The 18,308-nt window shown below is 35.1% G+C and overlaps 1 protein-coding gene across 1 annotated transcript in view; it reads left to right on the top strand.

Moving 5' to 3' along the window:
* SMC4 (structural maintenance of chromosomes 4) overlaps positions 1–18,180 on the top strand; it is a 36,262-nt gene extending 18,082 nt beyond the window's left edge. The window contains exons 12-24 of the mRNA XM_080656169.1: positions 1,816–2,001; positions 3,529–3,690; positions 6,006–6,231; positions 6,325–6,401; positions 7,094–7,246; positions 8,294–8,420; positions 12,177–12,366; positions 13,936–14,080; positions 14,339–14,512; positions 14,976–15,158; positions 15,308–15,540; positions 16,095–16,278; positions 17,014–18,180. Coding sequence (XP_080512295.1) covers positions 1,816–2,001; positions 3,529–3,690; positions 6,006–6,231; positions 6,325–6,401; positions 7,094–7,246; positions 8,294–8,420; positions 12,177–12,366; positions 13,936–14,080; positions 14,339–14,512; positions 14,976–15,158; positions 15,308–15,540; positions 16,095–16,278; positions 17,014–17,166 — 2,193 coding nt within the window. The 3' untranslated portion in view covers positions 17,167–18,180. The remainder of the gene's footprint in view (positions 1–1,815; positions 2,002–3,528; positions 3,691–6,005; positions 6,232–6,324; positions 6,402–7,093; positions 7,247–8,293; positions 8,421–12,176; positions 12,367–13,935; positions 14,081–14,338; positions 14,513–14,975; positions 15,159–15,307; positions 15,541–16,094; positions 16,279–17,013) is intronic.
* Positions 18,181–18,308: the final 128 nt, after the last annotated feature.

The following is an 18,308-nucleotide window of genomic DNA, read 5'->3' as shown; positions in this document are numbered from 1 at the left end:
TGAACATCATTTATCAACCCAAGTTTTATATGTATGTTTTTCTTACTTTTTGTTAATTTCAACATTTGAGGTGACTGGTTACAGATGGTCCCCAACTTAGGATTTTTTAATTTTATGATGGTGTGGAAAGTAATAAACATAAGTTACATGAGATATTTAACACTTGATAATAAAGTAGACTTTGTGTTAGATCAGTAGTCGGCAAACTGCGGCTCGCGAGCCGTGGTTTGCCGCTCTGTTGACTAATGAGTTTGCCGACCACTGTGTTAGATGATTTTGCCAAACTGTAGGCTAATATAAATGTTCTGAGTAAGTGTAGGCTATGATGTTCAGTAGGTTGGGTGTATTAAATGCATTTTTTTTAGTTAATGGTATTTTCAACTTCCAGTCAGGTTATTGGTATGTAACCCCATCCTAAGTCAAGAAGCACTTGTGTATAGATTTTTTTTTTTTTCATTTAGTGTTAATCTTCCCCAAAAGAACGGGGTTAGTAGTGTAGTATTCCAACTGATAAGAACTGAGACTATCAAGACACTTGCTGTATTCTACCCAGGAGCATCGAACAGCAAATAACACTGCTACCACCACCATTATTTCCCATGGAATTTAAACAAAAAGGAAGTTTGTGTTTCCCTAAATCTATGTCTAGACGATTTATGCAAGAATAAATGGAAAACCGTAAATATCTTTGTGGATAAATATGCAAATCAACTATATTAATGTAATGTTTTTAAATTTATGGATGTAGTTTCTTTGTTGAGACGAGAAACTGTTTTAAAGTAATCAAGATACCTATTTTAGCCCATTGGTGGTGCTCTTATTCTTGAGTGAATTATCTATCTAAGGAACTTCGTAACTTGAATCTTCCAAAAGCCTCATTAGGCAAGATGGCAATAGGAAATGCTATCTGAAGAGAAACTATAATTTTGGAAATAATTTGTTTTTATTTTTCCCCCATTTTAGTAAATGTACACTATTTGGTCATCTGGGAATTTCTTGACCATGTAGAATTTAAATGTAAACTTAAGTTATATCCAGTGACCACTTCTTATCTCCTCCCTAGTAATTCAGTTTATTTTTGGATAAGTTGTAACTATAACTTGAGCTTTTACTTTATACTAGTGTGACTGGTAATAGAGGTGATAATTTAAAGCCAGGAAATGAGGGAGAATGTCAGCTAGAAAAAAACGGCTGTTCTAAATTGGCGATTTAGCAACTGGGAATTTGAATTTTTGTGTGCATGTGGGTGGTTCCTCTTCTTTTGGCAGCCTGACATTTTTGTATAGCAGTATAATTCACTCATCATGTGCCTCTTCATTTTAGAGCTCTGCCTTTTTGATGTTTTTTTTCTTTATTTAATAAATTTTCATTATTATTTAGAAAGCATAGCACATATAACCATAGTCCTACCAGGGTCACCCATTTTTAGGGTCTTATACAAAGTCTGCTTTCTTATTAGTATAGAATTCAAGAGTTAGGACATGTTATACATAACTGTGGTTTCAAACTGGGATTTCCACAGCCCCAGCGCTACTTGCTCTATCAATCAGTATATTGCTCCTAGAACCATACTGCATGTATGTTCTTTATTATTCATCCAAATAATTTATGCCCTTTTTAAGATAGAAAATCCATCCACATTTTTTCAAAACCAAACCAGCAGTTGCATTATGGTCCCTTAGTTCTGGTTTAAGTGTTTATTGTTGGTCTTCTCTTTCTTTTTTTGAGGCATTACAGTTAATTCTATGCTATGATTAAGCATAGAATTATGGGATTCTTTTTTTTATTTTATTTTTTTTTACTTTTCACTTTTAGAAAGAAAGAGAACTTCAGAAACTTACACAAGAAGAAATAAAATGCAAAAGTTTGGTTCGTGATCTTTTCCAAAAAGTTGAAGAGGCAAAGAGTTCCTTAGCAATGAATCAAAGTAGAGGGAAAGTCCTTGATGCAATAATTCAAGAAAAAAAATCTGGCAGGATTCCAGGAATATATGGAAGATTGGTAAAGTAGATTTATTTGGAAATAACTATACATTTTTTCTCTCAAGAAAAATATTGTAAATAATTTTCTTGCCTTGACTTAAAGAAGTGTATATTGAGTGTCGTTGTATTAAAATAACATTTTTATTTTTTTATTTTATAAAATGATGAACAAGTGTCACAGTGGCAGCCAGCTGCCATATGAAGTCACACTAATTTAAATGTTAACCGCTTTATTGATTTTAAGAGGAAGGGGGAGGGAGGGAGGAAGGGAGAGAGAGATAGAAAGAAACATTGATGAGAGAGGAACATCATTGATCGGCTGCCTCCTGCATACCCTCTACTGGGAATTGAGCCCGCAACCGAGGCACATGGCCTTGATCAGAATCGAACCCAGGACCCTTCAGTCCACAGGCCAACGCTCTATTCGCTGAGCCAAACGGGCTAGGGCACATTTTGTTTATTTTAAAGGATGTTCAATTTTAAACATTTTGTACTTATACTCAGGCATGGTAAAATTCTTTGTGGTATGGATTCTCTCATATTAAAAATAGGGGTTTGGGGGGTTTTTTTGGTTTGGATAATTATAATTGTTTTAATTCCAAGGGAAAAAAGCAAACTTTCGTAATGGTAAACTTTAACAAAACTACTCTACTTTTTTTAAATAAAAAGAATTTGATAATTGTATTCTGGGTTTTATACCATTATACCAAAGGATGTGGCTAGAGTCTAGGAACATCAACAAGGGATATTTAGAAACCCAAGGCTAGCAATAGTGGGGAACATTACCGCTCCTGAGACTGAAGAAGGAAGCTGTGGCCATGACTAGAGGGTGGCCAGGAGAAAATATATATTTCTACCTGATTCATCTCCTACCCTGCCTGTTTCTCTAGCTTGTGCCTCGCATTAGCTAAAGCTAGAGAGCCAAAGGAGCCAGTTGGTGCAATCCCTGAGTCAGCATTCCAGAGAAGGAAGCGAAGAGAGTGATTCACAAGCACAAGTGAAAATTACCCAGTATAGTAGCTTCCTATCTAAATGTTAGTGATTTCCACCTTATTTTCACAAAGATACACAATTTGATCCTATTCATCTGCATCAGGGAAAAATAAAGCTAGTCAGTGAATGTTGCTTGGTAGCTAATTTATTATAGATTGATAAGTAAGCAATGTGTTTCATTAGGACATTCATCATCTTAGATGGCTTTGAATAAGAGTTTTAAGTTATTTTGTTCATAGTACTTTTAGGTTTCAAATTCTCAGGTTTTAATTTTTATGCAGTGAAAGCAATTCTTTTCATTTTATGCTTTCATTAAAAGTTTAAAATCTGCATATTCATAACCTTTTAAATGGCAGACTAAAAACTAGTTGAATGACAGGAACACATATTTTTCATTGTGTGCCCTTCTTGTACTTTTAAAATTCATGTGTAAGGATAGTTTTTCAATTAAGAGTAGTTTGCAAAATCTTTATGAATAGTTATATGATCCTGTTCCTAATTCCTTGCTGATTATACATTGATTTTTCTTCCCCCTCCCCCCCCATTATATTAGGGGGACTTAGGAGCAATTGATGAAAAATATGATGTTGCTATTTCATCCTGTTGTCGAGCATTAGACTATATTGTTGTTGACTCTATCGATACAGCCCAAGAATGTGTCAACTTCCTTAAAAGACAAAATATTGGAGTTGCGACCTTTATAGGTCTGGATAAGGTAGGTGCTCATAAAAAGTCACAAATAATTTAAGTGCCAAGTATTGTTTTTTGTTTTGTTTTGTTTTTTGAATTCTAGCTTTTTCTTCATGGTTATTCAGTGAACAACTGATAGGTGTTGAGGATTATTTTAGGCTCTGTGATTACATGGTTGTGAAAAAAAAAAAATCTTGTAATGCCCCTTCACACCCCCCCCCCACTCCCCCCTTTGGGGGAATGTATAATCATCGTTAGAGTGACTGGTAGTTTACGTTTCTAACTTCCATCATCAATTATTACTTCAAAAAATAAAACCTTTATTGAAATACTAGAGGCCTGGTGCACGAAATTCGTGCACGGCGGGGGGGGGGTGTCCCTCAGCTCAGCCTGCACCCTCTCCAATATGGGACCCCTTGAAGGATGTCCGACTTACCCACTGGGATCGGGCCTAAACGGGCAGTCGGACATCACTCTCACAATGCAGGACTGCTGGCTCCCAACCACTTGCCTGCCTGCATACCTGATTGCTCCTAACCGCTTCTGCCTGCCAGCCTGATCACCCCCTAACCACTCCCCTGCCAACCTGATCGACACCTAACTGCTCCCCTGCCGGCCCGATTTCCCCTAATTGTCCTCCCCTGCAGGCCCGGTAATTCCTAACTACCCTCCCTTGCCAGCCTGGATGCCCCTAACTGCCATCCCCTGCAGGCCTGGTCCCCCCATCTGCCCTCCCCTCCAGGCCTGGTCCCCCCAACTGCCCTCCCCTGCAGGCCTGATTGCCCCCAACTCCACTCCCTTGCAAGCCTGGTCCCTCCCAACTGCCCTCCCCTGACGGCCATCTTGTGTCCTCATGGGGGCAGCCATCTTTGACCACATGGGGGCAACCATCTTGTGTGTTGGAATGATGGTAAATTTGCATATTACTCTTTTATTAGATTAGATAGGATAGTTCATATACCATAAAATTCACCATTTTAACATATGCAGTTCAGTGAGTTTTAGTATATTCACAAGGTTGTTTAACTGTAATTCTAGATTATTTTCATCACCCCCAAAAGAAACCATACACATTAGTAGTCACTGCCCGTATTCTCCCCACTCCCCCAAGGAACCTCTAATCTATTTTGTATCTCTGTCTATAGATTGAACTGTACTGGACATGTCATAAATGGAATCATACAATATGAAGCCTTTTGTGTCTGGCTTAACTGAGTAGATTTTCCAAGTTCATCTATGTTGTAGTATGCACCAGTACTTCATTTCTTTTTATTGCTGAATGGCATTCCATTGTATGGATATTTGCCACATTTTGTTTACCTGTTCATCAGTTATTGGATATCTGTGTTATTTCCATGTTTTTTTGTTTGTTTTTAAATATATTTTTATTGATTTCAGCAAGGATGGGAGAGGGAGAGAGAGAGATAGAAACATCAATGATGAGAGAGAATCATTGATCAGCTGCCTCCTGCACACCAGGTTGTGGGATCGAGACCACAACCTGGGCATGTGACCTTGACCAGAATCGAACCAGCTAGGGCTTAATATTTCATTTTCAATCCTAGTATATAGAAGTGCAATTAATTTTTGTATGTCAATCTTGTATCCTACAATTTTGCTGGATTCATCATCAGTTTTAATAGTTTTGTGGCAGGATTCTTTAGGATTTTATGTATGTAAGATCATGTCATCTTTGAATAGAGTTTTATAATTAACCCCTTTTTTTAAAAATAACAATGAATATAGTAGGTCGTCCCCCCGTTATTTGCAGCTTCACTTGCTGTGATTTCAGCTACCTGTTGTAGACCACAGTCTGAAAATATTAAATGAAAAATTCTAGAAGTAAAGTTCATAAGTTTTTAATTTTACACTATTCTGAGTAGTGTGATGAAATCTCACACTGTCTTTTCAGACATAGATTTTTCCCTTTGTCTAGGGTGCCCACACTGTATATGCTAATTGCCTGTTAGTCACTTAGTAGTCAGATCTGTTATCAGAGAGAGATCACATTTACATAACTTTTATTATAGTGTAATTATAATCGTTCTATTATTAATCTGTTACTGTGCTTAATTTATAAATTAAACTTTATCAGAGGTATGTATGTATAGGGAAAAACATAGTACAAATAGGGTTCAAACTATCCACAGTTTCAGGCATCGACTGGGGAGGTCTTAGACTATATCCCCTGCAGATAAGGGGGAACTACTGTACTCGATTAATACAGACACTCAGAACTTTATATACAAGTCCTTACATTTTATACATGTATATAACTTTTACTCTCTTAAAATGATTTAGTCTTTATTTTAATATATATTCTTAATATTTTACTTTTAGATGGCAGTATGGGCAAAAAAAATGACCAAAATTCAAACTCCTGAAAATACTCCTCGATTATTTGATTTAGTAAAAGTAAAAGATGAGGAAATTCGCCAAGCTTTTTACTTTGCTTTACGGGATACCTTAGTAGCTGACAACTTAGATCAAGCCACAAGAGTAGCATATCAAAAAGACAGAAGATGGAGAGTGGTGACGTTACAGGGGCAAATCATAGAACAGTCAGGTAATAGTGGTTATATTCCTATTACTGAGTGTATTTTTATTTAATCTTGTTGCGGGAAGACATCTCAGTCTGACTTCTGTCCTCTGTTCTCAGGTACAATGACTGGTGGTGGAAGCAAAGTAATGAAAGGAAGAATGGGCTCATCAGTTGTTGAAGTCTCTGAAGAAGAGGTCAGCACATTTTATAGTCATACCTTTTTTAAAAAAAAAAAGTTTTATTGATGTATAGCATACATACTATAAAATTCAACCATTTTAAGTAGTATTCACATTTTGACAGATTGAATTTTCTATAATTAGGTATAGGGGTTTTATGTAAAGCCCTTTAAGTTCTAAAAATAAAACATTAATTAGAAAATATATATGCCCAACATATTTTTTCTGTTACATTTGAATCATATTTCATAATTTATTTAACATTTAACTTGTGTTGTTTTTTTCACATAATCATTACTGCATTACATAATTAGTTTTCTCTATTTCAAAATAATTCTTTAAGGTATAAGTATAGTAGAGACTTCTGACCATATTTCCAAATTTTATTTCAAAATATTTTATATGCCCATAAGTATATGAAAATGTCTGGGAAAACTGCTGTGTGCTACACCCTCAGAATCTAGATGTACTTTTTTTCTTCCTTATAAACATATACTTAGGTGTCCTGGATACCTGACTTTTTCCAACGAGTTATGTTTTCCTGGCGCCCTTCTCCATCTCCCCCCCCCCCCCCCCCCCCCCCAGTATTTTCAAATAGTTTATATCCTTTCACTTAAGTATTTGCATAGGGTGTCTTGTGTTGCCTTTGCTATTAATCTGGAACAACTCTTATAGAAAACTTATTTCACTGGTACTCTTCTTTGTAGGTAAATAAAATGGAATCACAGTTGCAGAGAGACTCTCAAAAAGCAGTACAAATTCAGGAACAGAAGGTACAACTGGAAGAAGCAGTAGTTAAATTAAAGCATAGTCAACGAGAAATGAGGAATACACTGGAAAAGTTTACTGCAAGCATCCAGGTACTCTTATCAGTATTAGCTGAAACTAGTGGAATTCCGTAGTAATTCAACAGAAGCATTTTGCTGTTGGCTTACAATTGTAAAATATAAGGGAGAAAGGGTGTGGATCTCTAGGTGGAGGGCCTGTCTGTTGATTCTGTTTCCCTGAGTACTAATGGATAAATGCCCTGTCATAGTGTTGCTCTAGCCACAGCTATTCCTGGTTTCCCTTTGTACTCCACAAAAATGTGGCTTTCTTAACAACTATGTGACCCTTTATTTTCATTCTCTCTTCAAAGTGGAACGTCTCAATTATAAGAAAGCAGTGCATGCTCACCATCTTTTTAAAAAACAAAATAAAACACAGTTTTCAGGAAGTACTCAAAAGATATCACCCTCAATTTTTATGTATATTTTTTGACTTTTTAATATTAACATCTAGTTTGCATGCATGTTTATGTATATGATAAATATGGATATGCATATTAAGTATACATATGGAATTTTAATGAGTCATACTAACTTTACTTAAGAAATTAGGGTTTTCTAAGCCAATGAAAATTTACCTTGTTTGCAATTGTGTTAGAGCCTTTTGTTATACAATTTTAAATGTTTTTATGTATACTGCTATGTTTAAAATACCCTTGTTAGGTATACCTTCATATATACTCATCCGATTATTTCCTTAGTTTAGATTACTAAAATTAAAATTATTGCTCAGTGGGTAAGGCATTTGTTGCATAAGGTCAAAGTGACCTCAAAAAAGATGGTTATAATTATTTTTCCAAGTCTTAACACACTAGGTAGTCTTCAGTACATTGTAAATTTGCTACTCTAATATACTAGAAATGACATTTTAACTTGTCTTTATAGTGAATTTACCTGTCATTTTATGTGTTTGTTGGCTGTTTTCATTTTTTAGATAAATTGTTCATATTTTCTGCTGTTTTCCTATTTGTATGTTGTCCTTAAAGATTTTAAATCAAAATTTTGTTAATTCAGAATATTTAAAGGAAATGTTGATACTGGGTTAAAATATTGACCTTTAATGTTAAAACCGTTCTGTAGCCTTTATCAGAGCAAGAAGAATATTTGAATGTCCAAGTTAAGGAACTTGAAGCTAATGTACTTGCTACAGCCCCTGACAAAAAGAAGCAAAAATTGCTAGAAGAAAACGTTAATGCTTTCAAAACAGGTATGTTTACAGATACAGACCCTTTTTTTTTTTAGTTCTTTAATGTTTGAAATGTTTAAAAATAGCAGTTTGTAGTTTAAAAATAGCAAGTCACTGCTCTGTTTATGGTTTCTATTGTCTAATTTTCAAAAGGTTATAAAGTAGTATTATGGTTAAATAAGTAGTATTAAATTGAGAATTATATTTGATAGATAAGAAAACCAAGGCTTAGAATGGTTTATATAATTTACCCAAGGTAAATTAGCATATGATGGTATAAGAATTCAAGGCAGTCTGATTCTAGAGCCCATGCTCTTAATTTTATATATTTGTAGACTTTGGCCCAGTGTTCCCTGGAAACCCTTAAAAATAGTAGTTATTTTTGTCAGTGCTTTTTCAACCTTTTTCATCTCATGACACACACAAACTAATTACTAAAATTCTACAGCACACCAAAAAAATATATTTTTGTCAAACTGACAAAAGAGGTTTTTTTTATTCATTTTAGAGAGAGAGAGAGAGAAACATCGGAACAATTTTGATTCATTCACAGCAGACAGCTATTGTGTTGGCTATTGTCATTTTTTTATTGGATAACCTAAGGGAAAAGAAGTCAGTGCCCTGACTATAAGTCAGGTATTGCATGTTTTTAAAACATCTTGTGGCACACCAGTTGATAATTGCTGGATTAAGGGAAGGATTTGGAGAAACTAAAAAAAGCACACAGGAAATAAATGGTACATACATGAAGAAAAACAGTATTTGCTTGAAAACTTAGAAAAATACTTTTTCTTCCAGAACCTTTTTTTCTTGTGTACAACATGTAAGTGTCCTTTAAGTAAGAAAGGGAATTCATAGGTTTATTGTCAGAGTTGGCTTTGATATTGAAATCCCCTGACCATGCACTTGAGCAACCCTGCTTCTCTTTCCATGCTTACTTCAATCAAACATGAATAGATGATTGCAGAGGAGGGAATGCTGGGTTATGATAACAGATTCCTTCCTGGCTTACAGTATCTTAGCTAGTGACCCCAGCAAACAGTGTACTTTCATCAAATTCTCAAGATAACCCGTTAGAGTTTGGTTCATGAGCCAAGGAAGGTAAATACTGATTGTCCCTCACAAAGAAGTAGTTGGGATGAAGTTGGAACAATTATGCAAATGCTCCAAAAATGAGTTTTCTCCCAAAAGAAGAAGTGGTAAAAAGATGTTAAACAGACAGATGTCCACAATAGTATTTTGTTGTGTATAGTCATATTTATCTGCATTTTTAATATTAAGGCATTCACTCAGATAGCATCTACTAAAGTCGATCTTTTTAAGAAGCTCACACTGGAGATGGGGAAGCAAAGTAATATATTGCATACTTTATCAGGTGGTGCTGAGGGATAAGTAAAACCAGGATAACAGGACAGGGTGGGGATGGGGAGAGGAGGTCAGATAGACAACAGTGGTTAGACAGGCCTATGCTAGAGATATTGGAGCAGAGACCCAAAGGAAGTATGTGTGCTAACCATGTGGTATTTGGGAGAAGAGCATTCCAAGAAAAATGTAGAAAAGTACAAAGGCCCTGAGAGGCAGTTGTGTGCCAGAACTTTCTAGGAATACAAGGAAGCCAGAGTGGCTAGAATAAAAAATGGAAGAGTCCAGATAATGTAGAGCCTGATAAGCCAAATCTCCAAGTGAAATAAAAAGCATTGGAGAGTGATGTACAGAGAAGTGGTGTAATCTTAACAGGGTTTGGGCCTATTTTTTGTTTTTGCAAACACATTGACATTTCACCCACACTCCTTTTTCCTCACACCCACAATATTTTTTGTGACTGTTTTGATACTACCTAGTGGTCAGTTGAAAGGCCATTTCATATCTTATCATTTATAGCCACACTTCTATAGAGAGACTGCAGGAATCTATATTTTATTTTTGTTTGAAAAGGAAGCCTTGATTTTATTAGGAGCTCTGTATTCATTAATATCTCTCCTCTCATGGAAATACTGGCTATTATCAGTAGACTGTTAATGCTTAATATTGCAGGACCCATTTCTGCAAGCATATCTTTAAGATTAAATATTTCACTTTATGTTAGTTTAGTTATTAAAATATCTCTCTGGCTAATGTGCAGAGAATAGAGTAAAGGATTGGAGAGTGTAAGGTGGTATAGAATATTGATTTCAAAATTTAAAAAGAAATGCATTGTATCTGCTTGAAAATAAAGAAGAAAATATTCTAAAGGTTTGGAGCCCTTTCCAGCTGCATACCTGGCACTCCCCAGTGTAGGTCACAGTGCCAGCCCCCACTGCAGCTCGTGCTCTGCCCCACAGGTAAGCCAAGCACGCAGGCAGCCTAAAGGAATTTCAGCTATCTTAGACCTGGAAAAAAATTTGCTAGTGTTGGCAATATAGAACTTGTAAATGTGTATATTTAATATCCTTAGAGGAAGGGGGGATCCAAAAGGCCATAAAAACAGTTGTTTTTGTTTTTTAAGAGCTAATCAGTGATCTCAGAAATGTAACAACAGAGTTGTTCAAATTAACTCATTAGATGGGATACAAGATCAGGCTAAAGAATTCTCTGGTAATTTAGAACTCTAAGAGAAAAATGGTAAGTTAAGATTTAGGGAAGGTTGAAATTCCAACCTACCTAACAAAAGAGACCAAAAAAAAGCAGTAGTTAACTCCTCATCCAATCCTTTCCTCTCAGCAAGTCCTACCTGCCTCCACCTGTGCCAAATACCTGTACACCTCCTGTAGGAGCTTTATGGGATTCTCTATCCATAAGTTAGCTCAGTGTTTTAGACATAGGCATTCTGGATAGCTTGACCTCCTCACCTTTTTGTCACTTTTCCTCCTTCTGATACTATATAGTGATTAAGATTCAAATAGGAGAACAGAGTCCTGGCTGGTGTGCATAGGATTTGTATAGAGCCGCCAGTGTGCTTAAGAGAGTAGTGGATTGTTGACAGAATCATTAGGGTGACTAATTTTAGGTTGAACATTCACAAATAATTTCCAGAGCTACTCTGCAGCACCATCAAAGGAGCTATACTGTCTCTTATTGGGAAGATAACACTACAATTACCAGCATCAGAAGCACATTACACCCACTGGCATCAAAGTTAATGCCACTGCCTCTATTCACAAAGCTTTTGACTAGACACCAGAAACTCTAACTCCATCAAGAACTTGTCTGTGATTGCTTGCTTGCAGAAACGTGTTTGATGCATCACTTTTGCCTCCCAAATTATGCATTTTCGTTTGATTGAATATACCTAGGTACAAAAGAATCTAGGAAATGAAAGTTAGCTTTCTATGCCACACAAAAGAGTGCCAGTTTTATACTATCTCTCCCCCCACCACCACCTTCTTGTTAAAACACATGGAGGAGAACTTAGGTTAGCAAATAAAATAGCCACTATTTTTTCACCACTGGCAATCTATTGAGCACATAGTCTAAGGATAAAAAGCATTATGAGACCAATAAGAGGCAAAGAAGTACCTTAAGAAAAAGTTGAAAAAGATCTTTGAAAAGAGCTTGAGGGCATGAAGCCATTAAGAAGTAAACGGGTCAGGTTCAGAGCTGAGCCATAGAATTTACCATGTGTTGTCATAACACTGTCTTGACATGGTATGTTTTCGTTTTTTGAGGTACTTTTTCCCAAATGTCTAATTTCTTTTAAATTCATTAGGTTAAGTCATATAGACTGAAGAAATTTACATGTAACTGGTGGTGTTTGTTAACCTAGGAACATGAATTAAGTTTTCATTCTTTTTATTTCAGAATATGACAATGTGGCTGAAAGAGCTGGTAAAATAGAGGCTGAGGTTAAAAGATTACACAATATCATCGTAGAAATTAATAACCATAAACTCAAGGCTCAACAAGACAAACTTGATAAAATAAATAAGCAATTAGATGAATGTGCTTCTGCTATTACTAAAGCCCAAGTAGCAATCAAGACTGCTGACAGGTAGAGTATGCATAGTTCCCTGACCTGCCTTCCTCTTCCCTACCTCAGCATTGGAAAGGTGTTAATAGTGTTTTGTTTTGTTTTTGTTCATCCTCCTCCAGGATATTTTTCCATTGATATTTAGAGAGAGTGGAAGGGAGAGACAGAGAGAAAAACATTGATGTGAGAAAGACGCATCAATTTGGTTGCCTCCCACACACTCCTGGACCGGGGCCGGGATGGAGCCTGCAACCAAGGCACCCTGAAGTCTGCAGGCCAAACCAGCTAGGGCAGAGGAGGTTAATATTTAATATGCATTAAATTTTTCTATTACTGTTACTTATTAAGTCTATCAGACATGTTGCCTAAAAGGACTTTAGTGAGGAGAAAGCTATGCTAAACATTTGTCATATGAGCAGTTTTAGAAAAAACAAAACTGATAAATAGGTACTCTTGGCAAAGTGTAGTTCTGTTAACTCCCCAGCTGTTGTGAGGACATAGAAATTAGTTTTGTTTCTCTGTTGGTGATTGGATCTAGGTCTTAGAAGAGTAAGAGATAAAAATGAGATCTCTTGGCAAAATTGCCTTAGTAACCTACATTCTAAATTATATTATTCCATTGTCCCAGATCACAAAAAGTTTATTCATTCATAGATCTTCTAAAATTAATTTTTAGATTGCTTATTGAAGTGTTTTTAAAATAAAGCTAAGTATGTATATAAAATATTGAAATATAAGCAGCTATTAATAGCTCATCTTAAAATTAGAAAAAAAAACTGATTGCATATTGATTATCTGGCTATTTCATTTTCCCAATGCCTTTTACTTAAAGATAAGGCTCTAATAAGCCATTTGTTAGGAGTGGAAGTTTGCCTAAACACATTTGTCAACATAGAAATTACTTTATTAAGGGAGAAATAGTTGTTCCTCCAGGTGTGTCCCCTAACCCCCCACCTCTACACCCCTTTAGAAGCGCTTTTTGCCCTGACTTGAACTGCGAGGTAATTTTTTTTTTTAAATTCTCACCTGAGGGTACATTATGTTTATTGATTTGAGAAAGAAATAGAGAAACATTGATTGGTTGTGTCCCATTTGTGCCCTGACCAGGGATTGAACCCAAAATCTAGATAGATATATGCCCTGACTGGGAATTGAACCTGCAACCTTTTGGTGTACAGGACGATGCTCCAACCAATTGAGCCACCCGGCCAGGGTGAACCGGAAGGTAATTTTTATTTGATTGTGTAGCTTTATGAGTATAGAGACTTAAGTATCTCCAGTCTGACAAGAAAGTAACAAAAGAATATACTCTAATTTTGCTTTATAGTGTAAGATTGGATGATGCTAGAAGCTTATATAAGGAAAGTTTCATTAATTTGTACTGAGAGTTTAATAAAATATACAACATCCCACAAGTGTATGTATAAACTTAACTAGTTTAGGGATGGTTTTATAAATCGTAAATTTCAAAATTTGTAATAGAAGCAGCATTGCATTAATATGTCATGAAAAATTATTTGGTAGGTTTTCAGAAGCAGATTAACAAGTCACACATGACCACATTTTTAATATATTATTTTGCTTGTTTAGAAATCTTAAAAAAGCGCAAGACTCTGTCTTTCGCACAGAAAAAGAAATAAAAGATACTGCGAAAGAAATAGGTGACTTAACAGCAGAGCTGAAAAGTCTTGAGGACAAAGCGACAGAGGTCATAAAGAACACAAATGCTGCAGAGGTAAGACTCAAGGGAGTTTAAGCAGTTGGATATGTGACATCAATACCTTGCATAATAAGTGCTCAATAGATTAAAACTTGTAACTCTATTAACTTGTATTTACACAATAAAATACAAGTACTGTATTGTAACTTTTGAGTAGTTTTAATTTAAAATGGAAGGGGCCTGGGGAGATTGCCAATTTCAGCTTTGCGATATGAAAATACCTGTTCTTTATTGGGGAAGGTCATATATATAGCAGTTCTTCTTGGTTTTTAGGAGTCCTTACCAGAGGTCCAGAAAGAACATCGTAATCTACTACAGGAACTAAAAGTAATTCAAGAAAATGAACATGCTCTTCAAAAAGATGCACTTAGTATTAAATTGAAACTTGAACAAATAGATGGTCACATTGCAGAACATAATTCTAAAATAAGATATTGGCAAAAAGAGGTGAGATTGTTACCATTTAGTTAAATGTAATTTTAAAATACCCTTTATGAAAAAGGGTTGAGTGTGTGTGTGTGTGTGTGTGTGTGTGTGTGTGTGTGTGTGTGTGTGGTATGTTGTGATTCTTAATTCATTATATAATTACTTCCCAGGTTTATAGGTTACATTAGGAACAATATGTAGCAATATTAAATACAAAAAAATCTGGGTAATTTTTATTTTTTTAATATAATTTTTAGAAGTAGTTAACATTTTCATCCACAGGCTGATTTGGAAATTTAACAGAATTTGGAATGCTACAACTATTTTTCTTAAAGTCCTTTGAAAAGTAGATACACAAATTAGTCACAAATCCTTGGTATATGTTGTTTTAGTAGATAAGTTGTCATATTGTTTTGATTCTTTTTAAACAAAATGAATGGTAGTACTGTGCCCTCCCTAACTCTTCATTTCATTGAACTTTTAGATTTCAAAAATATCACTGCATCCCATAGAAGATAATCCTGTTGAAGAGATTTTAGTTCTGAGCCCAGAGGATCTTGAAGCAATCAAGAATCCAGATTCTATAACAAATCAAATTGCACTTTTGGAAGCCCAGTGTCATGAAATGAAACCAAATCTTGGTGCCATTGCAGAATATAAAAAGAAGGTATGAATAAACTATTACTGAATAACCAAAAATTATTTTTTTATCCTCAGCCTAAATTGTGACCTTTAATTTTATATAATTAAAAGTGTTCTCATCTCAAATTTAAAACTGAATAGCTATTTATTCTCACGAAAATATTCTTTTCATAGGAAGAATTATATTTACAACGGGTAGCAGAATTGGACAAAATTACTCATGAAAGAGATAATTTTAGACAGGCATATGAAGATCTCCGGAAACAAAGGCTTAATGAATTCATGGCAGGTTTTTATATAATAACAAATAAATTAAAGGAAAATTACCAAATGCTTACTTTGGGAGGCGATGCCGAACTGGAGCTTGTAGACAGCTTGGATCCTTTCTCTGAAGGAATCATGTTCAGGTTTGTAACTAAATGCTGAGTTTTGGATCTTCCTATTATATCATACTAGAGGCCCAATGCACGTAATTCGTCGGGAAGGTCATTCGGCTGTCCAGTCTAATTAGCATATTATGCTTTTATTATGATAGATAGCTCTATACTTTCTCCAGATTATTAGTATTTTTTAGGGTTGGGATGTGAAGATTAAAAAATACACAACTTGTTTTGTTAGGTGCTAAATACTAAATTATATATTGGCAGTTTTAAAGCATAAATTCCGGGCAAACAACAAATATTTAATTTTACACATCTTTTTCTTAAATCTTAGTCACTTCAGTTTAACATCAGGATTTTTAAATTGCAGAGTAAAAATTACATTGGAAATGGGGGAAGAATAGCAAAGAAGTACTTATTAGCCTGCTGTTCTAAATCATAAAATTTTGATAGATGTTCCTATGGGTTCATCCTCCAATAACGGTTTTATAAAACTACTCCAAAAAGTTTAGAATTGTGAAAAGCAAGTTAGAAATTCCCAAGGAAGGTGGTTATGAACTAACGAGATTTTCTTATTTCAGTGTTCGACCACCTAAGAAAAGTTGGAAGAAGATTTTCAACCTTTCAGGAGGAGAGAAAACACTTAGTTCATTGGCTTTAGTATTTGCTCTTCATCACTACAAACCCACTCCCCTGTACTTCATGGATGAGATTGATGCAGCCCTTGATTTTAAAAATGTTTCCATTGTTGCGTTTTATATATATGTAAGTAATAATTTAGAGGTTTTTACCCTAAAAATTTTTATGTGTTCATCAGATATTGCACATGGAATTCATTGACTATTACTTCATTCAGATATTGCACATGGAGTTTGTTGACTTATTACTTGTTGAGTTTTTTTCCAAACTATTCTCTAACTCTATGTCCTGGCATATCAAAGGAGGCAAAGTCCTTTACTTGAACCAAATATTTCCATTTTGGAAAAATAAAATATAAGTTGATAATGTAAATTAGTAGCAGAAACACAGCTAGAATCTTCTGGCTCTGCCTAGATCTTTTCTTTTTTTAATTGATTTCAGAGAGGAAGGGAGATGGGGAGAGAGAGAGAAACATCAATGATGAGAGAGAATCATTGATTTGCTGCCTCCTGCATGCTCCCTACTCTAGGGATCCAGCCCACAAACCCAGGCATTTACCCTGACCAGGAAACAAACCATGACCTCTTGGTTCATAGGTCTACGCTCAACCATTGAGCCGCACCGGCCAGGCTAGATCTTTTTTTTCACTAAGACTTCTAAGCAACCATCCTCCCAGAAATCCTCAAATTCCTCTCAAATCCAAATACTCTTTCATAAATTATCCATCCCATCATTCCTGTTCATTTTAATTGTCAGTATTGTTAAATTTATTGCCTAAAATAGAAGTAAAGCTTAGATGTTTATTATATGATGTACCTTTTAATACTTAATATTTCTAACTTATTCTTTCTTTCTCTTTAGGAACAAACAAAAAATGCCCAGTTCATAATCATTTCTCTTCGAAATAATATGTTTGAGATTTCAGATAGACTTATTGGAATTTATAAGACATACAATATAACAAAAAGTGTTGCAGTAAACCCAAAAGAAATTGCATCTAAAGGACTGTGTTAAACTTGTTTATACTGAAGATTCATCGAAGTGAATCAGCATAGACTTGGTGTATTGTATTACTGATTTTTCTATTTGTAAAGGATTATAAACTGTATAATATTCATATTCCTAAACTTGATCATGTAAACTGCCTTCTATTTTATGCTTTTACAAGTCTAATAAAATATCCTGCCTGCTTCTAGGAGATTTTAAGAATCTGACAATTTTTGTAAGCAGCAAACTATGGAGAAAACAAGATGCCTGGAGTTCAGGTTACTGCCCTTTTCCCCCATATTGCTACCAGCAGAGTTAAAAGTATGTTAGTTAACATTCAAGTTCTAAACTAGTTCATGTTAGCAAGATGCAACATACTCTCATGGACCTTTGACCTACAGTGGAAAAACTTGCCAACTTCTAATTTATAAATTCCAAAGGCATTCCATTTAATTTACTAATTTAGACAATCACTATTACCCACATACTGGGAGCATATTTTTTGAGTCATTTTTATTTAGAAGGGTGAGAATTTAGTTCATTTGCTTTTCTAAAACTTGGTGTTTAAAACACTTGCAAGAGGGCCAGCAAACTGAGAAAGTCTAAACACGACCAGGATATTGCATACAGTGATGGAAAGAAGAAATACCTGCTACAGTTGCTTCATAAAAAGAATTAAATATATATGGGTTAATGTCTTCTGTGTAAATGGAAATTAAGATGGAGGACTGTTTTTGCCTGCCCATTGCCAAGGTTTGGGGCAATTGTTTGACACTGTATTAGCTCAAGAACTATGCTACTGGAAATAAGTTGGCAACCATTTGATTTTCAGAAGGCATTTTGGTATTGAATCAGAAGTCTTTGCCCTTACTGTTCAATTTCTAGATAGTGATCCTGAGGACTTAAGAGTTAATTAGCTCATTATTCAGTAAAGCATTATTTAGGTAGTAAAAATCCAACAAAGGTCTGTATCAACATAGCCATTGAAAATGTAAATTATGTTAGTGTGCATTTAAATAAAGATCTGAAACAAGTGTGGTCATTTGTTTTTTAATTTTGTTTTTACATATATATATATATATTTCAGAGAGAATGGAGAGGGATAGAAATATCAATGATGAGAATCATTAATCATCTGCCACCTGCACGCCCCACACTGGGGATCAAGC

The sequence above is a fragment of the Plecotus auritus genome, assembly GCF_963455305.1.
Source record: "Plecotus auritus genome assembly, chromosome: 2".
NCBI classification, from domain to species: Eukaryota; Metazoa; Chordata; class Mammalia; order Chiroptera; family Vespertilionidae; genus Plecotus; species Plecotus auritus.
This window is presented reverse-complemented; position numbering and strand designations above follow the sequence as displayed.